Source organism: Ahaetulla prasina, chromosome 5 (genome assembly GCF_028640845.1).
Source record: "Ahaetulla prasina isolate Xishuangbanna chromosome 5, ASM2864084v1, whole genome shotgun sequence".
Taxonomy (NCBI): Eukaryota; Metazoa; Chordata; class Lepidosauria; order Squamata; family Colubridae; genus Ahaetulla; species Ahaetulla prasina.
This window is the reverse complement of record NC_080543.1, coordinates 61,890,432-61,914,057: the sequence shown is the minus strand read 5'-3', so window position 1 is coordinate 61,914,057 and position 23,626 is coordinate 61,890,432. Positions and strand designations below refer to the sequence as shown.

Sequence of the window (23,626 nt, the reverse complement as noted above, 5' to 3'; positions counted from 1 at the left end):
AACTGTGGCAAGAAAGGTTGTAAAATGGGGTAAAACTCACCTAACAACTGTCTCTCTTAACAACATACATTTTAGACTCAATTGTGGTCATAAGTTGAGGACTGCCTGTAAATTGTATTTTTAATTTTAATTATTTTATTTCTAAACATCTGAAATGAATAAATCTAGAACTAATCATAGTGTAAATAAAAATTTATGCTTATATGGAGAAAATGCTACAACCTACCTTATAATTGTACCATGTGTTGCATTTGTTTAACTTTGAAAAGTATCTAAAAACTACAATTGGGACAAAATGCCAACTATCCTATATGTGACTAGACTTTGTATTTGATAATCAGAAGAGAATTACACATTCTGAATGAATGAAATTGGGAGGGGGTAATTGCTCATCTGATAGGATGAGTGGGACAAAAGTATGAAAAAAATACTGTTCCAGCTAGAAACCTAAGAATGACTTAGAATGCTTACTAGTTAAATTCAGCTCAGAAAAAGGCATTTGCTTTAGCATATCCATTCATGCATATAGACTACAAAGAAATCTACCTAAAATATGATTAATTGTTTAGGATAAAAAGATTTTAGAGAATTGGTGAAAGTTATGAAGGGATGAAAAATTCCAAATTTGGGACAAATCATTTGGTAGTGTCAAAAATTTCCTCTGAAGACTCACTCTTGGAAATAAGGAAGGAACTAAGTGAAATAAAGGAAAATGAAAAGAGAATGCTTGTAAGAAAATACGAAACCTGTAAGAATAACATCTTGCATTAATTTCACCACAGAATGATTGAAAAGTGGAGATAAGGATATAAGATACAGAAATTACGTATTACAAATTGCTATAGAAATATGTGAACATATGCTAATAGAAACTAAGAAATAGGATTCTTAAATGATGATTGGAAGTACCAGAACATCTGGGTAATTGTCTTTCACTAGCTAACTGTAGATCTAACAGGTTAATAATTTGGGGGGACAGTGATAAAAAAACTTTACAGTAAAAAAAAAAGCTATGAATTTTAGTGTTCAAGAAAAGATTAATAAAATGGAATATAAAAAATAGAAAGGCTGCAGGTATAGATGGTATACCTGAAAAATGTTAAAAATGTATATGGTTTGCTTATGCAATGGATCTCTGACCTCATTAACAGGAATAAAGACTGCATCTCTGACAATTAGAAGATTATTGTCTCTGTTCCTTTATACAAAAGGAATGGATTAAGAAATACATGGAAATGAATTTGGTAACAGAAAGTGTTTGACAGAATTCTGATTGAAATAGTATAAGATGTGAATGTTGAATTCAAAGATGCAGTTAAGTATGAATGAATTATTACAATTTAAATAATTGGATAGAGAAATGTTAGTTTATTTATTAAAAGTAAACAGAAAAAAGGGAGAAAAAGGGAAAAGGAAAGACCTTTCCACATCCAAATTGTACATATATAACTAAGGTCTTGAATGTATATATTTATATAGAGCTTTACACAAAATGTTTAACAGAAGGCCATGTTTCATTATAATTGTCCATGCACAATGTCAGTAAGCAATTTATTTATATATATAAGATCTTCAATCCACTATATAAATTTGTTTTCAATGTTGAAGATGTTGGCAATAAGAATAAAATGGAAAAAGAATTATTCTCACTGCAATGCTAGACAATAATTTACTTCATGCAACAAAATGCAATCCAGTAAATTCAAAATAGTTTTGTTGAATAAGCTATAGGTTTTATTAACCTTTTGATACATATGTACATATATTAAGTCTTTTATGTTTAGATAAATAAAGATCTCCAATTCACATTTTATTTCATTTTCTTCCAAGAAATTTTAAGACAAGTAAACGTTGGTACAGAGGAGGGATATTTATGTAGTTTCTTGTAGGAAATGTTTATCAAAAGCATAAAATGGTTGTATATAAAATTGGGGTCCTTTTTTCATTTCATTATATGGAAATGAGAATTGGATTTGAATGAGGAAATGTAAAAGTGAATGCTGTAGGAATAGATATTTAATGAGTGTCCTATGTAGCTCCCAGAATACATAGTGATTTCACACACCCCATAGCCACCTCATAGCAGTAGTAGATCAGTACCATAGGGAACAAAGAATTAATCAGTATCATGACTTATTAAATGACAGGATTATCACTTGAGAATTCTCTTTTCAATTAGCTAAACAAACATAACTTTCTCAGTTGATATATATTTTGACTATGTAAGATTTTTCATTGCAGAAAAGATCTGAGATATATTGAAAAATCTGGATATAATTTATTCTACTAGCCCATTATAAAAAATTCTGGACCAGTGCTGTGATTTTTTTCCAAATTGAGTTTTTATTTCCAAATGAGCTTTAAGTATTGCAAAAGAAATATATTTTATAACTTTGATTTCAAGAAATGGATGCTGAATAAGAGAATTGTTTATATTTAATGTCACTTAAGCTATCATTTCCCATCACAGTACTATATAAGTACACTTAAAAAGTACAAAGCATATGCAATAAACACAATATTTTTTTCAAATATTCTGATAAGAGCATAAACTTTCAATTTATTTCAGGCTTTGCACTTATCAAGAGCAAGGAACTGCCAACATACACTTAGCAGTTCTCCAATTGCTTGAAAAGAGATATATTTTATGCCAAAACAAATATCTGCTCTGTGGCTTATCGCAGCCTTGAAAGCTCATTTTCTTATTAGAAAAAAATCAAGAGTCCTGAATGGTACCGTCCTTGCTTCCCTAGTCTTGGAGGCCTAAAACAAAATTCCATGATTTTTTCAGATGACAATTAATCCGGAGTAGTTTTATTTCCTGTTACTTCATGGATTTTTCATGGAACATATTTTACTCCTTGGACTATTATTAAAATGTAATCCTAACACTGTCCTTAATGAAAGGCATCCTCATAATTATATATGGAAATCTATAAATATTGATAAAGTAACATAAAAATTAAAGATCAAGAACAATATTTTTTTCTTTTCAAACATAAAAAGAAAAAGATGAAGATAAAAAGATGAAAACATTACACAAAGAGAAATGAATGGAACCATGGATATGTATCAATGTTATTAGAATGTGTATCAGACCAGAGCTGAGATTTGAGAACATACCTTGTTAATTGATATTTCCCACGTGAATTAACACAATGCTGGTTTTCCAAAAATATGGGGGACAAAGATTTAACGATCAGGGAGCTGTCTTCATGAACAAAGATGGACAGACAAACCAACCCTTTTTGTCAGAAAAAAAACCTTCAGCTATTGAGTTTTAACTAACATAAAAATTTATATGAAGCCAATTTAAATCTCTTTCTATCAGTTAAGTTGCATAATTCATCCTAATTGCAATATATTGACTAGCATAAAAGCAGCAGTTATATAGTCATGGGTTACTGAAGCTATGACAAGCCACTGAAAATAATTACTGAAAACAATTATTTAGTTTAAATATTTATAAACTGCTCAGAAAGGAGCTTCTATAGTTACAAATCATTTTTAAAAATCTTTTGAAATATCAATATTTACCAGCTAAAACTAAATAATATTTAGATAGAAGATAATAATTTTGAAATCGTTTACAAAGATCATCTTAGGTATAGGTAGCAGAAAAGACCATCCCCCTTTGCTCCACCTAGGTTTGTTTTATTGGAATTTTTTTTCAATAAACAAACATATGTAAAAAAATTAATATTAAAAGAAAAGCTCCAACATGTGGCATATTTTTTATTTCCATTAATGCAACTGGCCCTTGTATGTACTGTATCTAAGTATGTACATATTTAATTGACTGATTGATTTGTATGATTCCCATCTTAAAACAACCCTGGAAGGGCAACGTATAATTTGATACATCCTCCTTCATAACATACTTCTCCTTCTCTGTGGAAGCTCCTACCCTGTGGAACGAGCTTCCCCTCGGGCTTCAACAACTACCTAACCTTAGGACCTTTCGCCGCGAACTTAAAACCTATTTATTTTGTATGGCTGGACTGGCTTGATTTTAAATTTTAAATTTAAATTTTAATTGAACTTTGATGGATTTTAAATTTCTGTAATTTTATGGGGTGTAATGTTATTTTAAATTTTTTGGCAAATTTGAATCAGTTTTTTAAGGGTTGTTTTAATTATGGTGTATGTTTCTGTTTGTATTTTATTTGCCTGTTCACCACCCTGAGTCCTTCGGGAGAAGGGCGGTATACAAATTAAAACATCATCATCATCATCATCATCATCATCATCATCATCATCATCATCATCATTATTATTATTATTATTATTATTATTATTATTATTTTACGTTTGCTGATCAGGCAGCCTCCTTAGACTTGACAGATATGACATGATCACTTGTTCAGAGAAGAAAAGCTGAAATGTGTTTTCCTTTTCAGCTTAAGAAAATTTTCCTTGATTATCACTGAGAAAGTTTTAAGTACAACATTTATCTTAAGATGTTCTGAATATCAACTTCCTGCCATTGTCCTCTTCATTGAGGCAGATAGGTACTGAAATCCAAAACATCATTACAGGCAACCTGACCTGCAAAATTGTATCTGCTACACAAATATATCCATACACCATCTTAGTATTTTAAAATGAAGTTATAAACTCACAGCATAATTTTAAAAGTATAACATCTACTGTATAATACTCTGCATAACATGTCCAAACCTGATGGCTCTGCCATTTAAATCACAACAGTCCCATTCACAAGATCATATGTCAGATACTGTACCATGCAATTCAAATACCAATAGTAAAGCACGTAAGGCATTGGAAGAGGAGCAACACTAAATGTACCTGGGCTATTCTTCTTTTACTGTCCACAGCAATGAGTACAAGTCTCACCTGAGCCATGAAAGTTGACTGGGTGACTTTGAACCACTCATTCTCTCTCAGCTCAAGTCACCTCACAGGGTGGTTGTTTTGGGAAAAATTGGAGGAAAAAGGAGTGTTAGATAAGTTTGCCTCCTTGAGTTATTTTTAAAATAATAACAGCGGGATACAAATAAATGAATGGATGAATGACAGAATTCACAGTAGCAGAAGTAGTAACTAGAGCTCTCAATGTGTATGTTAACTCTTTATGCATTGTGCCATTATCTATTGGTGTTGGTTTGAGCTCCAAGCTTAGTAATTTGGTTGCAAATGTGGTATCACCATTCGAGGAGACATTGTCAGTGTGCTTCGAATTGTGCTCATCTGTCAGAACACTGGCCTTTTCTGGTAGAGAGCACAATTCAAAGCACACTGACAATGTCTCCTTGAATGGAGATGAAACGTTTGCAAACTAATTGCCAAGCTCAGAGCTCAAACCAACAGCCCAACTAATAATACAATTCGAGCTACTAATATTCAAATAAATTTTAGTCATTATCTATGCTAGGCTAACTCTGCCCCTAACATACATATATTGCATATTATGTAATTTGTATGACAAGGACAATTAAGAATGCTACTCTGTAAATCACAGATATCTAACACCCGAAACATTGTCAAAGATGTATAATGGTGTTTTAAATATCTGTTAGAAATGTAACTGTGAAGAAAGTACTTTCTATTATCACTGGTGAACCTGTGATAAAGCAAAGAAAAACTGAAGCCAGATTTTTTGTTTTGATTCAGAAGAGTCTTACAACAAATATGAAGTTGAAAGCAGAAAATTTTCTTTTAAGGTTATTGGTTAAAGAACTTGATAGAAAATTCGTAACTTTATTATTATATGATGAATGAGAATCCTATATGCACAAAAAATAGAAATATATGTCAATTTCCATAATGGAAGAATGGATGGAAAAAGTGATGGAATTGGCAGAGATAGCAAAATTTCCACTTGGAAACTGCTTCTGAACTTTATGCTCCAAACAGAAAAAAAATGAAACTTTGATTTTAGGTTTTGATGATTAGATTAACTCTAAAAGGCTACTTACTTACTAAATATGTAAAGCAAAACTTGAGGTTGTAACTGTGTTATGTATTCTAACGCACTGAAAAAAATTGGAAATCACTGCTTTTTCTTTTCTCTTTATTTTGGACCACTTTCCCGTTCTTTTATGATCTTTGTTATCATTTGTATTTTATAATAAACTTTAATAAAACCAAAAATGCTGCACTGTACACACATAACATTGCACATGAAAAGACAATTTACTAACTAGTAAGCACAATAAGTTGGACACATATTTAGTATAGCTTAATACAGCCATCAAGGCAGAGGGCACATCAGAGCAGCTTGCCCAACTCACCCCAAAGCTAGATTTGATATGAAAACTAAATGGGGGAAGGACTCTCTAAATATATTATTCAGTAGTGGCAGACTTTGGATTATCATCCTGTTCCTGGCAATGCTATCCTATTCCTGGTCAGTAAATAAAAATCCACCAAGATGTGAGCTTTAAAAAAAACCTGTATTAAAGAGTAGATGCTATTACTGAACAATTCTATCCCATAAGGTAATCTCCCAAGCAGTCTAATTTTAGTGTGAGCTATTGTATTTTAAGCCATACTTTTATTTTGCAACACTTAAGGTTCAAGCCTTGTATGAAAATTGTATAGATTTTAAATTTGCAATTAATTTGATTTTTAAATTAAGCTATGGTCTATGCTTAAGAATTCTACTGTATATAGACAGTTATCATAAAAGTTTCTTGACAACTGTCACTTAAAAGTCTATTTCAGGGCTACTTTACAAATAAATCAAATCCTAGGGACTAGGCGAGATTGAATTTTTTCTGCCTATTATTATACTAAGTCCCTGGTTTCTTATTTGAATAACATAGCTCACTAGCTCCCAAAACTGGGAAACAAGCATATTGCTATATTTCTTTATGCAGATGACACTGTTTCATTTTCTCTCGCTCTGGCTGTTTCCTTAAAATGGAGCTTCCTTAAAATAGACCCTCCTTAAAAATGAAGCCTTCCAAAAAATTGTGAGAATAGGATCTGCTTGCAGAATGGCATGAGGCTGTCTCTGTAAGAAAGCTGAGCAGTGCATTGGCTAGGCACATCTGTCGGAAGCTGCAGAAAAATAGAAAGGTCAGTTGGGTGCTGCTGGGCCCTGGAGCTGACTGAGGAGCAGGCCAAGGCCTGTAAGCTGCACAGCTTCATACCCACTGGTATCTTCTGGAACCCACTGAGGCCTCCCAGCCCTCAGCAAGTTTACATGCACCAGTGGGGCCCAGGCCCTCGGGGCCTACCTCCTGTTGAAGAACTCCCTCATTCCACTTAGTGACCCTTAAAGCCACTTAACCACAACAAATGAGTCAACTGGGAAAACAGTCATTGAGTGAAGTGCTCACATGAATCTCATTTAACGACCACTTCATTCAACAACCAGGATACCAGGATCAATTGTGATTGTAGGTCAAGAATTATCTTAAATCAACTCATAGTGTCAAAATGTAGAAGAGTTTAAAATTAACAGCACCATAACAATGAATATCACAAGGAAATTAAATTTACTAAATAATTAGGTTTTAATTTACCACAAAAATTAAGACAAAGATGACATCAGCCACATTTCTGAAGGAGAAATCTCTAATCAAGGTGCCACAGTTGACCAGGCTCTCCATCCTATCTCTGAATTCTTGTAGTTCCCACTATCGAACATAGAATTCTCATGAAATATCAAAACAGGCAGATAAAACGAGCTCAATATCTAAATTGTAACTGCCATATTTTGTACCAGCTGCAGCCACATTATCCTATAAGGCATTGTAAATTTCTAGAATTCCTTTTAATTAGAAAGTTACCTTAACCTGAACAAAATGGAACTTCCAGGTTCAATAACACTCTCTGCCAGGTGAATACAATTTACTGCAGAAAATTATTTCCTTCAAGGGCTTGCTTATAAGTCTTCTGGAGGCTTTGGTTGCCCTTTGTAGGAATCAGGATGCTGATTCAGAAGCATATTTTCAGAGACAAGCAAAAACTTTATTCTCAATAAATACATTTTCAATAAATATAAAGCTCCAGAAAGCAAATTCATCATACAGGAGGAGAAAAAAAGAGGAAAAGAACAGTACTGAACTGGGCTGCAGTCTTCACAGGAAGACCTGCAAATGTAGAATTTCCTGAAATTTTGCATTTTGGTTGTTTTTTCCCCCCAGAAAAATAAAATAAAATTGGGAAATTTGCATACATTTGGACTTACTCAATGATTTAAGCAGAAGAACAACATTAATTTATTAATGTTGATGTTCTGCCTACCTCACTGAGTTGAGAGAGGACAGAAACAGTCCTCATAAATAAAAAGTCACTGAAAGAAAATAAGTCCTCAATCTGGTCTTTGGTCTTTTCTTTTTTTCTGAAAATGACAATGTCATGTGCAAGATAATATACAGCTAAATTGCACAACTTGTCCTTTGTATACAGAAAACAATATTATAATCCAATATTGTAAAATACCCACACATAAAATTCTTCCTAGCACATAGTTTTAGAATAAAGGTTGGATAGCAATACAAAGAATTTTCCTGAGTATTTTGTAATATGTTAGAACATTTTCTCTCAGTACAACATTACAGTGATTTTTGCCACTTTATAAACTTAGAAAAAGGTGTGACAGAAATGCTAACAATAATTTCATAATAACAGAAAGTCTTACATTTTATCCTATTTTTTAAGAAAACATGGGAATATAAAATTTCTTTGAAATTTTGCTCTCCTTCCCATTTTTAAACCTCTAAAATCACGTACAAATCAACAGAAATTCCTTCAGGATAGAAGGAATCCAATTTTTACCATCTCTGCTTCAGTTCCTTGTGTCATCTTCCTTGCTATTTCAGAGATTCTTAATATTCAAGAATAGAACTTTGGTTGGTGTCTAGGAGAGGATATCAGAAAAAAATGAGCATCATCTTCCTCCTGAACTCCAGTTGTAGGATTTCAGCATCCAAGACCATATTATCTGCCATAAGGATTTGGAGAAGGGGACGAATATCTCATTTATTAAACTTTCTATCCACCCTCCAGACTGATTGTGAGAAAAGTGGAAGTACACAACAACAACAACAAAAATCAAGAGGCATAATTCGGCGAACAAGGAAAAGGACCAGCAATATTTCCTAAATTCTGAATAGCTAGTGTACTTATGTAATTGCCATCTGAGATTAAAATGAAACTACAAAATGACACCTCTCCTGCGCAGACTGCACTGGCTGCCTGTGGCTTTCCGGGTGCGCTTCAAGGTGCTGGTAACTATCTTTAAAGCGCTCCATGGCATTGGGCCGGGTTATCTACGGGACCGCTTGCTGCTACCAAATACCTCTCACCGACCCGTGTGCTCTCACAGAGAGGGACTCCTCAGGGTGCCGTCGGCTAGGCAGTGCTGTCTGGCGACACCCAGGGGAAGGGCCTTCTCTGTGGGGGCTCCCACCCTCTGGAACAAACTCCCCCCAGGACTTCGTCAACTTCCGGACCTCCGAACCTTCCGCCGCGAGCTTAAAACGTATCTATTTGTCTGCGCAGGGCTGGATTAGGTTTTTAAAATTTTTTAAATTTAGATTTTAAATGGGTTTTATATATATTGTTTTAATTATCGGGCTATATTTAATAAGTTTTTAACGGACATTTTATCTTGTATTTATATGTATTTTAACTGCCTGTGAACCGCCCTGAGTCCCTAGGGAGATAGGGCGGTATACAAATTTGAATAAACTAAACTAACTAAACAATTGCTTTTAAACAATACTTCAATTTGCTTTTTGACACAGATGTAACCATTTTATGCAGAAGCCCTATAAAAGAAGGGGGGCAATCCTGAACTTTAGCACTAGGATGTTAAAACTATGAAGTAAGCTAAGATAAAGCTAAGACTGATTATATAACAGCTGCACCACTTCAGCAATCCATTCAAGATACCAGAATGCAAGTCTTAAATGAAAGGTAGAATGATGTATGAAAAATTGGATTCCATAAAGAGATAGAAAAAGTTTCCAAAGACCCTGCCAAGTAAATGGTTTTAAGGTTATAAATTTATAATCACAAAAGTGATTTATAATGTATACTTGCTAAAATCAAAAAAGTGATTTAAATCAAGCCAAATTACATCATGCACAATGGTTGAAAGGATAAGCAAGAGGACTATCTTTACTTTTAGAGCTGCCTGAACTGAAAGTAATTTTTCCCAAGCATGAAAATCTCGCAGTTCTTTTTATTAAGATAAAAGCAATAATGACAAAATCATTTAAATCACTTATTTATTTTATCTAGATTATAAATCCTGTGTTATAAATATTTAATTATTAACAGTGTGTCTACTTCTAGAATATCTCAATTATTTTAAAGGGATTATCTTTTTATATCAATTCATCTATATCAATTTATTTGTAGTTGTCTGCAAACAACCATTAACCATTTTTGTCTACAGACTTACATAAAAAAATGATTTAAAAAAATACAGAAATTAGAATACAGAAGTTAAAAATGCATAATATAGAAATATAATCAATTTACACAAGTTATGCTATTGTCCTGGAGATCCAAGGCAAAGTACAGATAGTCTTCAACTTACAACCATCTGTTTATTGACCATTCAAAGTTACAACAGCAATGAAAGTGATTTATGACCATTTTTCAAATTTATGACCATTGCAGCATACCCATGGTCATGTGATCAGAATTTAGACACTTAGCAACTGGCATGTATTTATGATGGTTGCAGTGTCCCAAGGTCTTGTAATCACCTTCTGCAACCTTCTGAAGAACAAAATCAATAGGGAACTCAGATTCATTGAATAACTGTGTTATTAATTTAAGAATTGCAGTGATTCACTTAACAACTATGGCAAGAATGACAATAAAATGGAGCAAGACTTAACAACTGTCTTGCTTAACAACAGAAATTTTGGGGTCAAATGAGGTCGTATTTTATGTCAATTTCTTTTGAACAAAATGGATACCTGCACTATAAAGACTGGAGGCAGCCAATATAAAAATAAAGCTGATGAACTTGCTGCTATGAAACAATACTAATCAGTAGACAGTCCTTTCACAAACCAAGAATATCAGGAAGAGAACCCTAAACATATCAAATTATTTCTTCTTTCCCAGTTTAATAAAGGCTCCAGGTCATATCTTATATTAAAATTCCTAATAATTTATTTTAGAAACTACAATGGCTGGACTCACACAAGCATTAAGCCACAATAAGCAAACCAAAATGTGGCTACAAGTCAGCCATAGAACACCCACAAATCAAACAATATTCTCTATTTTTTGTTATGTAGCATATTATTAAGATCAGTAGCTTACAAAATATTTTACAAGAGGTAATTATAACTGTCCCTGTAAAAAAAAACCTGTATCAGCCTGCAATTGTTTAGTACCTTTACGTAAATATTTAAATATCATAACACTATCATATGATTGCTTAATTCTTCTAATATTTATGTCTGCTTCCTCAGTGAGATCTATTAAGTCCAGAGAAAAATAGGACAACTGAGAATGTTTATTAACTCACTGGAGATTATCTTGGTTCAAAGTCCTCCATGAACTCCATGAAACTCCACATCCAATATGTAGTTTGCAAGCTACATATCCTAGATATAAAGGAACAAATTGCCTCCCAAAATATTGAAAATGCCTTTAAAAGTACCATGTTTTGGCAGCTTCCAACATTTTAGAAAACTTAATGAGGAAAATGAAGGAATACAGCATTCAGTAATAAACAAATCTCTACCTATAAAAGACAGTGACAATCAATTCACAATGAAAAATACTTACTGTTTGCTATCACCTTTTCTTTGCACAAAATTCTCTTAAGCCACTGATTTGAAATTTGTCACATACGTCCATTCTTACAAAAAATCTATAAAATAGATTATATTCTTCACTATAATACATACAAATATAATATTCTTCACCCTGGGCCAATTACTACTTCTCAACCCAAATCAGCATTAAATTCTGTGACAGTACAACTTATAAACAAAAGGCTCTTGTTGCATCATGCTTCTAGTGATAAGCTTCATTGGAAGAACTAGGCCCGTGATGGCAAACCTATGGCACGTGAAGCCATGTCTGCGGGCATGCAAGCTCTTGCCCTAGCTCAGCTTCAGTGTGCAATGTGTGCGCCGGCCAGCCCGTCCACGCCACCTCTCCCCTCCCAGGAGTTTCCACATGGTCCATTTTGGATGCCAGGTAAGTACAGGGCTTGCACAGAGGCTCGGGGAGGGCGTTTTCGGGAAGGGAGAAAAATGGGCCTACCAGGCCCACCAGAAGTCTGGAAATGGGCCATTTCCAGCCTCCAGAGGGCCTCCGGGAGGGTGGGGGAGGCAGTTTTTGTCCTGCGGAGGCTTCAGGTAGGCCTGCTAGGCCCAAAATGGGGCACAGGAGGGTTATATGCACATGCATGGGGAAGCGGGGGGGGTTGCACACGCATGCGTGGGGGCGGGGGGGGCATTGAATTATGGGTGTAGGCACATGCATGTGCAAACCCCAAACACTCCCCCATGCTTTTGGCACACAATGGCAAAAAGGTTAGCTATCACTGAACTAGGCAAAGGACAAAATAATGAGCAGACTTTGCAGGACCAATCCTAAAAAATATAATATTCCTCACCGTAAGAAACATTATACTACAAATTATATATCCTGTGGCAAATAAAGACAGTTACAGACTCTGAAAAATAGACAGTCATGTTGCTGAAAAGACATAGGACAAAAGACAGATATGAAACACTTCTTTATGTCTCTTCAATATCCATTTTATGCTATTTAAAATGGATATTGGAGAGATTTTGTAAAGAAGTAGTTTGTTTTATTGACTACAGCAAGATCTTTATACAGAACATGCCAAAAGCTGAAACATATTAAGGATAATGGATATTTCAGAATAATTCTTCTTAAAAACCTTTATCATGAATTAGAAACTATTGTAAGAAAGGCATCTAGAGAAACTGTATGGCCCAGAATAGGAAAAGAAGTAAGACAAGGACTAATACTGTCTCTACATCTCATACAGGGGATATATATATATAAATGGCAGGATTGAAAAAGATGGCATGAGATTAAAATTAGCAGAAATACTCTCAATCTGAGTTATGTAGATTATGATATTCTGTTTGCTAAAGACAAAAATATTTAGAAGAGCTAATTATGAAAGTGAGAAATAGAAAGTGAAAAATCTGACTTAATGTAAAATATCAAAACAAAACTAACATCAATCAGCATACTTAATGAATTTATAGTTGGCAGCAGAAAACTGAAGTTTTGATTAGGTTTATTTTATTTTCTAGTTCAAGAGTAATTAAAGGAGAGAGTGTACTGGAAAAACAAAAAGGTTAATCCCAAGAAACTGGAATAGCAAACTTCGGTGAAATCATGACTGATAAATACATTTTAGGACAAAGATCAAATTAGTTAAATCAAATATCTTTTTTTGAGGTAATGAATGGCAGTAAACATTGAGAAAGAGTAAAAGAAAAAAAGATAAATGCCTTCAAATTAAGTAGCTGAAGATGGTTACCAAGAGTGCTATGGACTGAAAGAAAAACTAAGTATTCAATCCTAGAAGAAATAATAAGCAAATTTTTCCTTGAGACAATGATCAGCAAGCAGAAACATATATATTTCAGACACTTGAAGAAAGCAGACGATGGACTAGAAAATGACCACTGTATAGTTAACAAAGTTAAAAAAGACAATGGATAAATTGAATGGTTTGGATGAAAACACTATTACTGAATAGCTACAAGTTGAGATAGTAAACACAATAACCAAGAATGGAATAAGTCACAATGGTTAACTAACTGCAATGCCTCAAAACCCCATTAACTGATTTCCATACGTGCTATCTTTGATTATAATATTTATATTCCTGCAAATGCTATCTTTTTTTAAAAATTGTAACTGTTTTCCTTTTTCTGTTTGCTGGGTTACATCAAAAGGGCCCCCAAGCTTCCCAAACAGAAAATTCCCAGAATTTGGTATAGTCAAAGTAAACTTCCTTCCAGGCAACAGAGCATCTACTAGTTTCGGAGCTCATGGGAAGTTCAGTAGTCCTGGTACAGACATACCAATTATATTTCATTTTCTTTGATGACTTTGAGAACTCCATTTTCAGTAACTTAAATTTATCTCTCTTTAATTGTGAATATGTCTTACTGGTTTAATTAAATGAAATTAAAAACGATACTAAAAGAAAGTTTAAGTAATATGTAACCAAAGTAGTTTGTTGTATGTCACCCAGAGTCACGTGTTATGTGTGATGGATGGCTATATAAATTCCCAGGTTTGCAAGCCACCAAACAAGTTTGGGCTCATAGACTGGGATGTTGAGACTCATGAATATTTAACTTTATGGGGAAAAAACTCCTCTAAAACAGGGAGCAAAATTTTCCATTGGAAGCTGTGGGTAGAATTTGGAATACATATTTTAAATAAATTACTTTGTAATATTTTTTCTGAATTTCGAACAGATTTTTGCTTTCTTGATTCACAACAATACCAATCAACTCAAATATGTTTTAATGTTTGAAACCCTGGGTGTCAACATATTTGATGGAGTTGATGTCTGAAATTAAAACGTTCATATCCAAAACAAAGGAACATTTTTAAAGTCAGCATTTAAGGACATTTATGGTTCACATATTAAAGAACTAAAGCACTCAATAATGGAATATCAATGCTTACAGGTTTTAAAAACATTAAATTTAATGAAAAGAAGGACTAAGGGAGACATGATAGCAGTGTTTCAATATCTCAGGGGTTGCCACAAAGAAGAGGGAGTCAAACTATTCTCCAAAGCATCTGAGGGTAGAACAAGAAGCAATGGGTGGAAACTGATCAAGGAGAGAAGCAACGTGGAACTAAGGAGAAATTTCCTGACAGTTAGAACAATCAATAAGTGGAATGACTTGCGTGCAAAAGTTGCGAATGCACCTACACTGGAAATTTTTAAGAAAATGTTGGATAGCCATTTTGTCTGGAATGGTGTAGGGCAGGGGTGTCCAAACTACGGCCCGCGGGCCAACTGCGGCCCGCGGGTCAGTTTTTATTGGCCCGCAGCAAATTCTGAAAGTATAATTTAATATGGCCCTTTTCGCGCTGCGAGGCTCGCGGCTCCTCCCCATGGGCGGGGAATAATGAAGGGAGGGGGCGGAGGAGGCGGTGAGCGGGAAAGAGGCTGCTGGCCGTGCCTGACCCCAGCAGTTCTACCCTCGCCTTCCTCGGGCCGCCTGGCGAGGCTCCTCGCGCCTCCCCATGTCGGACACGCGTGGCGGCAGTGACAGCCATCGAGAAACAGGTGAGGCGGCGGCAAGCGGGAAAGTGGCTGCTGGCCGTGCCCGACCCCAGCAGTTCTATCCTAGCCTTCCTCGGGCTGCCTGGTGAGGCTCGCGGCTCCTCCCCATGGGCGGGAATAATGAAGGAGGGGCGGAGGAGGCGGCGGCAAGCAGGAAAGAGGCTGCTGGCCGTGCCCGACCCCAGCAGTTCTATCTCGCCTCGGGCCGCCTGGTGAGGCTCCTCGCCCACCCCTTGGGCATGGAATAACGAAGGGAGGGGCGGAGGAGGCGGTGGCAAGCAGGAAAGTGGCTGCTGGCCGTGCCCGACTCCAGCAGTTCTAGCCTCGCCTCGGGCCGCCTGGTGAGGCTCCTCGCCCACCCCTTGGGCAGGGAATAACGAAGGGAGTTTCAAGTTCATACCAAATACAAAACAAAAGCCAAGATCAGGGGTGTCCAAACTTGGTCTCTTTAAGACTTGTGGACTTCAATTCCCAGAGTTCCTCAGCCAGCTTTGACCAAAGTCTTAAGGGACCAAGTTTGGACACCCCTGGCCAAGATGAATGAATATGAAACATATTCATAAACTGTGCATAGGGACTACCCAGACGGCTGAAAAAAGTGATTTCTGACAGGTTCTCACACTTGTGACTGGTCCTCACACCTACAACTATCTTTACATTTTGCACCCTATCTTGTAACCGTGGTGAAGAGAAGCAGTTGTGAAATGAGTGATATGGTTGTTAAAAATGCTGCAATGGGCATAAATGTGAGGATGGTCATAAGTGTGAGGACTGGTCAAAAATTACTTTTTTTAGCCCTCTGAGTAGTTTCTATGCCCATAGCCACATCCACTCAGTCACATGAGCAGTTAGCCACGCCCACCAGTCACATGACCACCAAGCCACACCCCAAAATAAGCCACACCCAAAGAACTGGTACAAAAAAATTTCAGCCCCCCCCCCCCCCCCCCCGTGGCCCGGGCCTTTGCTTATTTTTCTGTATTTGGCCCTCACTCAAAAAACTTTGGACACCCCTAGTGTACGGTTTCCTGCCTCGGCAAGGGGTTGAACTAGAAGACCTCCAAGGTCCCTTCCAACTCCGTTATTATGTTATGTTATGCTTCACTTAATTTCAAAATTTAAACTGGATTCATCAAAATGTCTTATTTTGAGTTTACTGGATACTCCAAAGAATGTATTCAAAAAGTCGAGCATCATCATTTTCTCTGCTGGAGATGTAAGAAATTTGCATTGGCTCAAATGATTTGGTCCTATGGATCACTAATATCTTTCCGGAATAATATTTATTGTAAATAAACAGATATAAAAGAATGTATTTTAGTGTTAAAGATGTTAATGCTATGTTGACAGTTTGGAATTACACTATTTGTGAGCAGTTATGATTGTTATTTAGAGAATTGTTTTCAGAAATTTGAAAAGTAGCGATATTCCTGATATTTAAGCCTAAATTCAAGAAAATGTGGCAATCTTTTTTAAAAAAAGCTTATTTTTCCTGTGGCATAAATTATTACAATTATTATTACTGTCTGCTAAAGTAGATTTAGAAATCTGTTTACATTTGATTAACATATAACATAAATTGATGGTTTCCCCTTTTCTGATTTTAACTATATATAACAATATATTATAATAATATTTGCTCGTACCACTGATATAAATTAATCTCTATTATTATTATTGTGTTTCAATGTACCATATATACTCGAGTATAAGCCGAGTTTTTCAGCACGTTTTTTGTGCTGAAAAACGTCCCCTCGGCTTATACTCGGGTCTATACGGCTTATACTCGAGTGTTTTTAAGCCCTCGATTATACTCGAGTATATACGGCTTATACCCGAGTTTTTTTTTTCTTTTTTCACATTTTACCGGACGGCGCGGGGAAGCCCTGCCGGTGCAGTGAGAGGGCGGGGCGGGGGAGCCGCCAGCCTTCTCAGCTGAGGGAGGGAGGGTTTCCCCAACCGGTAGGTGCCTCATTTCCCACCCTCGGCTTATACTCGAGTCCCCAGTTTACCCCAGTTTTTGGGGTAAAATTGGGGACCTCGGCTTATACTCGGATCGGCTTATATTCGAGTATATACGGTATTTATATTTTATAAATGAACTAGAACTTATTTTGGATTTAGAAAGCCAGCTGGATAACTTTGGACCAGTCATTCTGTCTCAGCCTAACCCACTACACAGGGTTGTTGTGGGGAAAATAGAAGGAGGAAGAAGTATTAGGTATGTTTGCCATTTTGTTATTTATAAAAAATGATTATAAAAATAATAAAAGTGGAATATAAATAAACAAAGCTGCAAAAATGGGAATCTAGTTGCAAAAGGTGCTATCACATTCCTACATTTTTGCCGTCGTAGTCTAACATAATTATTCTCCTATAATATGCACAATATTTCAATAAACTGTGTAATGGATGCGGATAAGTTTCAGCGATTTCCAGCATGGTTTTCTGAAGTTTGCTTGCTCTTGGCTGCCATAGAAACGGGGAGTGGGCCTGGGCATTTGGATTGGCCTGGGCATTTAAAGCAAGCTGATGTGAAATAGTCCCATGAGAACTGAAAGGAAGTTTTGCACTCATGAATTATGGCACTACTGAGCGGAGTTGTTTATACTTCTTCAAGACCAACCATCCTAAGACTCCAGATGCGAGAAATATCTGCAGAGGAGCTTTCCCATAACATCATACTGGACGTTAATTGGACTCTCAGTGCTGGACCTTGAGGGGAGGGATTTGGAGTGACTTTCAGTCTGTAACTTTTGCATGCTTTGGTTCAGATCTTGCCTTACTTTCGCTGCTAACAATTCAAACTTAGTAAAAGTACTTCTCTAAACCAATGAAGGTGGGGGTTTTCTGTCTTAGGTTTTGAATGGAGGCAGGCCTCACATTAGACAAGATCTGAACCAAAGCGCATGAAAGTTATACATTGAAAGTCACCCCAAATCCTTCCTCGCAGGTCCGGCACTGAGAGTGCTATAAAAATTTACAAAACCCAGGAAATGCAATTGCTTTTTAGTGCGTGCGGTCCTGAAAAAAACTCAGAGCTACTGAACTGTATGTTAAATTGTCCAAATGAGAATTTCATCAGGACAAGATTGACTACTTGGGCTACCGCATATCAAAGGAGGGGATAGAGATGGACCACAAAAAGGTGCAGGTGGTTTTGGAATGGGCGCCCCTCTCCCCACTAGAAAACAATTGCAGAGTTTCCTGAGTTTTCAGAATTTTTATAGGCAATTCATCCCTTCCTTTGCTAAGATTGCATTGACCAACCTCTTGAAAACTAAAGGTGAAAACAAACCTAAGCACAGCCAACCCCTTGAGTGGACATTGGAATGCCACGCTGCCTTTGAAAAGCTCAAGCGGTTCTTTGCAGCCAAACCCATACTTAAACACCCCGACACTGATGCCTGTTTGTGATCTAGGGCGATGCTAGTGGTGTCGCTATGGGAGCCATTCTGTTGCAGGCGAATGTCAAGGGGGTCTTACAACTCTGCGCTTACACCTCCAGAAAATTAACTGAGACCGAAAAAACATGGGTAATTTGGGAGAAGGAAGCCTTTGCTGTGCGATGGGCAATATTAACTTGGAGGCATTTCCTAAACGGGGCAAAGCAGCCTTTTGAGGCGTGGACTGATGATAAAAACCTAGAGGCCTTGCAAACCCCATGAAGATGGTCATCTAAGCAAGTTTGTTGGGCACAATACTTTAACCAGTTTAAGTTTAATGCACTACATTCCTGGGGGAAAGAACTTTATGGCTGATGCTTTGTCCATATTGCCTCAATACAATAGTGTTAGGCCTGAAGTAATCCGACCAGTCATCCCTTCTAAGCAGCTGGCCGTTCCTCTGATTACCAGGGCTCAGAAAAAAATTGGAGTCTGAGCTTCCCAGTGAAATGTGCAAAGAACTGAAAAACAATGAGTGGTTTTTATCCCAGACAAAATAATGCACCATGCGAAATGGTCTAGCATGAATTGGCGCCAAACTATACGTGCCCACCAGTTTGAGGGGGACTGTTCTACAGCGTGCCCATAATTCAAAAACTGCCAGCCATTTTGGTTTTGTGAAGACTTTGCACCTGATCAAGCAGCAGTTTTGGTGGCCTTCATTGAAAAAGGACATTGAGCCTTATGTAGTCTTGTCTGTGCTGTGGCTAAAAGGCCCCAGGGAAGCCCGCTGGACTCTTACAGTGTGTTCCCAATCCTAAGGCCCCATGGAAGGAAATATCAATGGATTTTATAGTTGAATTGCCTGAGTGGGGGGAATAGTTATTTGAGTTCTTACAGATTTTTCAAGCAAATGCATTTTGCCTCATGCACTAAGATACCTTCAGCTAAAGGACTGACTAAACTATTTATTCAACATGTGTATAGGCTACATGAAGTTCCTGATATCTCAGATAGGGGGATACAATTCACCTCCCAATTATGGTGGGAGTTCCTAAGAATGTTAGGCTCAACCCAGGGGCTAAGCTCTGCCCACTAACCTCAAACTAACAGAGCTTCTGAATGGACCAACTCGGTTCTGGAACAGTACGTTAAGGTGCTATGTAAATTACCAACAGGACAATTGGGCCAAACTGCTACTCTTTTCAGAGGTCGCTTATAATAATTCAGAACATAGTAGTACTGACTTCACCCTGTTCAAAGTTGCTTCTGATCAGGGTTTCGTCCACATACCAGAATTGCCTCAGGAAAAGCCTCTGATCCCCTTCTTAGTGAAGTGTATTGAATAGCTGAAACACACCTGGCCCGTCACGCATAAGGCACTGGGGGAGGCACACCAAACTCATAAGAAACAGGGTGATAAAAAGCGGGCTAAAAAAGAAAGAGTTCCAAGTGGGTGATAAAGTGTATCTGTCCACTAAGTACTTATAAACTACCCAAAAATAGAAGGAATTGGGACCTAAGTATGTGAGCCCTTTCCCAATTTTAAGAATTATCAACCCGATTACTGTATAGTTGGACCTGCCCAAAAATCTTAGATGGATCCACCCAGCATTTAAAGTTAGCCTGCTCAAGCTTGAGAAAGTGTCTCCCCTTCGCCCTGTCCAGTCTGCCCCTCTGGTACCCCTCCTTATAGAAGGGGAGCAGCACTTTCAAGTTAAAGAAATCCTTGATTCTAGAAAATGGAAAGGGAAAGTGCAATATTTGGTAGCTTGGAAGCATTTCCCTCCTTCACAGTTTGAATGGGTGGATGCTTGAAATGTTCAGGCTTCCAAGCTCCTTCAGGTGTTTCATAGGAAATATCCTGATATACTGGGGCAAAATAATATTCCTTAATTATCTTAAATCATTTTGTATTGCCCATTTTAGTTTTGTGCTAAGCTTTCTCTTCTTTTATAGGGCTAACACCTCTGTTGCAGAAAGGCCGAATGTCAGACAGATCTCCAGCATAGTTTTCTGAAGTTTGCTTGCTCTTGGCTGCCAAAGAAATGGGGAGGGGGGCCTGGGCATTTGAATTGGGGAAGCGAGCTGATGTGAAATAACCCCATGAGCACTGGAAGGGAGTTTTGCATTCATGAATTATGATGCTGCTGAGCGGAGTTGTTTATACTTCTTCAACTCCAACCATCCTAGATTCCAGATGTGAGAAATACCTGCAGAGCCAAAACATCATACTGGATGATGATTGGACTCTCAGTGCTAGACCCTGGGGGGAAAGACTTGGGGTGACTTTCATCAATGTGTAACTTTCACACTTAGACTTAGTAAACTCAGACTTCTCTAAACCAATGGAGTTGGGGCTTTTCTTTCTTAGGTTTTTAATGGAGGCAGGATAGCCCTGAAATTTAACTATCTTAACTGCTAGTAAGAAAACTCGGAAGGAGCATTTAACTAAATTCCTGGGTAACACAATTCCTCTCCCCTTTGGGATTATATAACCTCAAGACCTTGCTTGAGCTTTTTGGTTTTACAGTCTATCCAGGCAAAGAAATAGAAGATTAAATTCAGATGGTTCATGTCTTTCAGATGGTTTAGGCCAGGAGTGTCAAACTGGCAGCCCGTGGGCCACATATATCCTGTGCAGGCCACCCAGTTCCGCGAAGGGGAAAAACCTCACGAAACATCACGTGATGTGACACCGTGGTCTAGGCTTTTTCAAACTGACTTCTGGTTGATGGTTTTAAAATAATATTGTGTTTTCTTACACTAGTAGAAAGTAGAAGGTATTGCCTTTTCTTCAGATTTGGTCCTATCTGCCCAGTTGAGAGAGAGGGAAGAAATAGATTGTGACAGTAATTACCTGTGGAAACAATTCCTCCTGCATGCACCTCAGGCAGAGCTGGGCGGGTAGACAGGACCAAGGATTTGGGGATTTCTCATACTCTCTGACAGCCATTTGTGGGATAAAAGGCATGTTCAGGCCAAATATAAAAACAAGAAGGCAGGAAAGAGAACATTGCAAAATACTGATAGGCAATCAAAGATAGATAATCAAAGAAAACCCATGTACTTTATCTTTTTCAGTTGTGGGGTACTGAAGTGACATTCTCTCTCTTGAAGATCTTAAAGAGTTAAGGATTGCTGAAATAATATGTATGAAGTACTTTTAACAATGTAAAGACTTTTTTTCAGTATACTTATGTCTCTGAAACATAAGTCTTGTCTAAGTTTTAAGGCTTAATATTCAAGTAACAATAAAATTCAATTTCACCTATAACTTTTAGTGTTATTGGAAATATGAAATATACTCTTTTATTAAACAGAATGAAGCTAAAACTATAACTATATTGAAAAAATGCAGACTAGAAACAAACATGTTTATGCACATAATCAAATGCAAGCAATCAGTGTTTATCAAGTAGTTGTTACTAAGAAGTCAATAAATATAAGTTTAGAAATATTGTAAACTAGTGCAGTGATCAAAAAATGTTTTCCCCCAACCATTTGCTAATTAGCATTAGGCAAGCCGTTATTGTTCACCACACATATCACAAATTAATCTAACATTATAAAATATCAGGACTAAAATTCTAAGACTGAATACTCTGCATGAATGAAAACCTGTAGAAATGTATTTATATTCCATTCCTACAACAGCTCAGATTATTTCTGTGTTGTTCATTTTGAAGAATTATACATGATGGGACAATATATATCTTGACTTAAACTTTCTCATCATGTTATATTTATTTCTAAATTGAGGATTATTTAACCTGCTTCAAAATAGATCTACATTGCTTATATTTTTCTCTTTAAAATTGCCACCAGTAGCAAAACAGATGGTATAAAAACATTCTACCTTGAAACTGAAAAGTGAAAAAGGCTCTTAACATTTCCATCTTTTACATTATAATAGTTATAACATAGCCCTTCAAATGACAGTAGGCCAATCAGGATAACCTCAGTCATTTCTTAGGACCTCAGCCTGCTACTTTCATATGTGAATAAACAACTTTGTAAATACCTAGCACATAGCAAAGGCTTGATAATGCAAATTTCCCATAGTTGTATACCTCATACAACTGAGAGATCTGGGGGCCAGTGAATTCTCTGCTTTCCACCCAGGTTTCGCAAACCCAGATTGCTACTGTTCCTTGAGCAAGTCCCTTTCTATCGAATCCACTTTTCCTAAGGTTTGTTTTGAGAAGAAAAAGTGAAACTGGGATATTCAGTACACGTCTGTGGGTGTGGGATTCCTGTGAGCCAGAGGACATATCCATCCTTCTAGCAGTTCGTCCCTTCCATGAAAGAGACACGTGTGACATCGTTTGACATCCAAGCACAATAAGTGCGAACAGATCCCTCTCCAAGAACTGCCTCCCGTGCAGAATATTGGAACAAGCACTGAAGAGAAAGAACCCCAGCAAGGTGGACCGTGGACCGAGCCTCGGCGGTATAAGCTGAAGGAAACCTCGGCTCTCCAGTCAACCTCACAAGGGTGGCCCGACACCTCGCAGGGCACCCGCAGCCGAACCTCCAGGCAGCGACACCCGGCACAGGAGCGCCTTCCCCAGCGACAAAAAAATCCGCCTTTCCCGACGCCAAAGCCTTCCCGCCCCTCGCCGGTGACCCTGGGCGGGGGATGCACGGAACGACCCTGCCGCAGACTCGCCCCCGGCCTCACGCCTCACTGTCGGTTCACTCACAGGTAACGATGGGCTTGTTCTCCATGGTGTAGATAACCGGCGGCGTCTCCACCGTTGCCCTGTCTTCTCCCGGCGCCCCTTGAGTGGCCGCGATGACTGCTACCGCCACCGGCGCGAGTTCCATGGGCGGGCAGGGCGTTCAGCCCCGGATCCTTCTGCTCCGAGCCATAAAGCCGCCGCGCCCGCCCTCCTGCCGCCTCCGGCGAAGAGACCCTCCTGAACCCCTCCCCTCCAACCCCAGCCGGCCCCCCCTTCGCGCGCTGGTCTCTTGGCTGGAAGAG

The 23,626-nt window shown here is 37.6% G+C and overlaps 1 protein-coding gene across 3 annotated transcripts in view; it reads right to left on the bottom strand.

The window, feature by feature from the left end:
• Positions 1–23,585, bottom strand: part of TRAPPC10 (trafficking protein particle complex subunit 10) — a 59,211-nt gene extending 35,626 nt beyond the window's left edge. The window contains exons 1-2 of one of the 3 annotated variants that reach the window (XM_058185518.1): positions 23,346–23,470; positions 21,500–21,584 (exon numbers count right to left, since the gene is read on the bottom strand). Coding sequence is in view for 1 of the 3 variants with exons in the window: in XM_058185517.1 (XP_058041500.1) it covers positions 23,346–23,469 (124 nt within the window). In the remaining 2 variants the exon portion in view is untranslated. Of the gene's footprint in view, positions 1–11,733; positions 11,753–21,499; positions 21,585–23,345 lie in introns of those variants that run through there. The other 2 variants (XM_058185517.1, XM_058185519.1) reach the window with 2 other exon arrangements.
• Between the last annotated feature and the right edge of the window lie 41 nt (positions 23,586–23,626).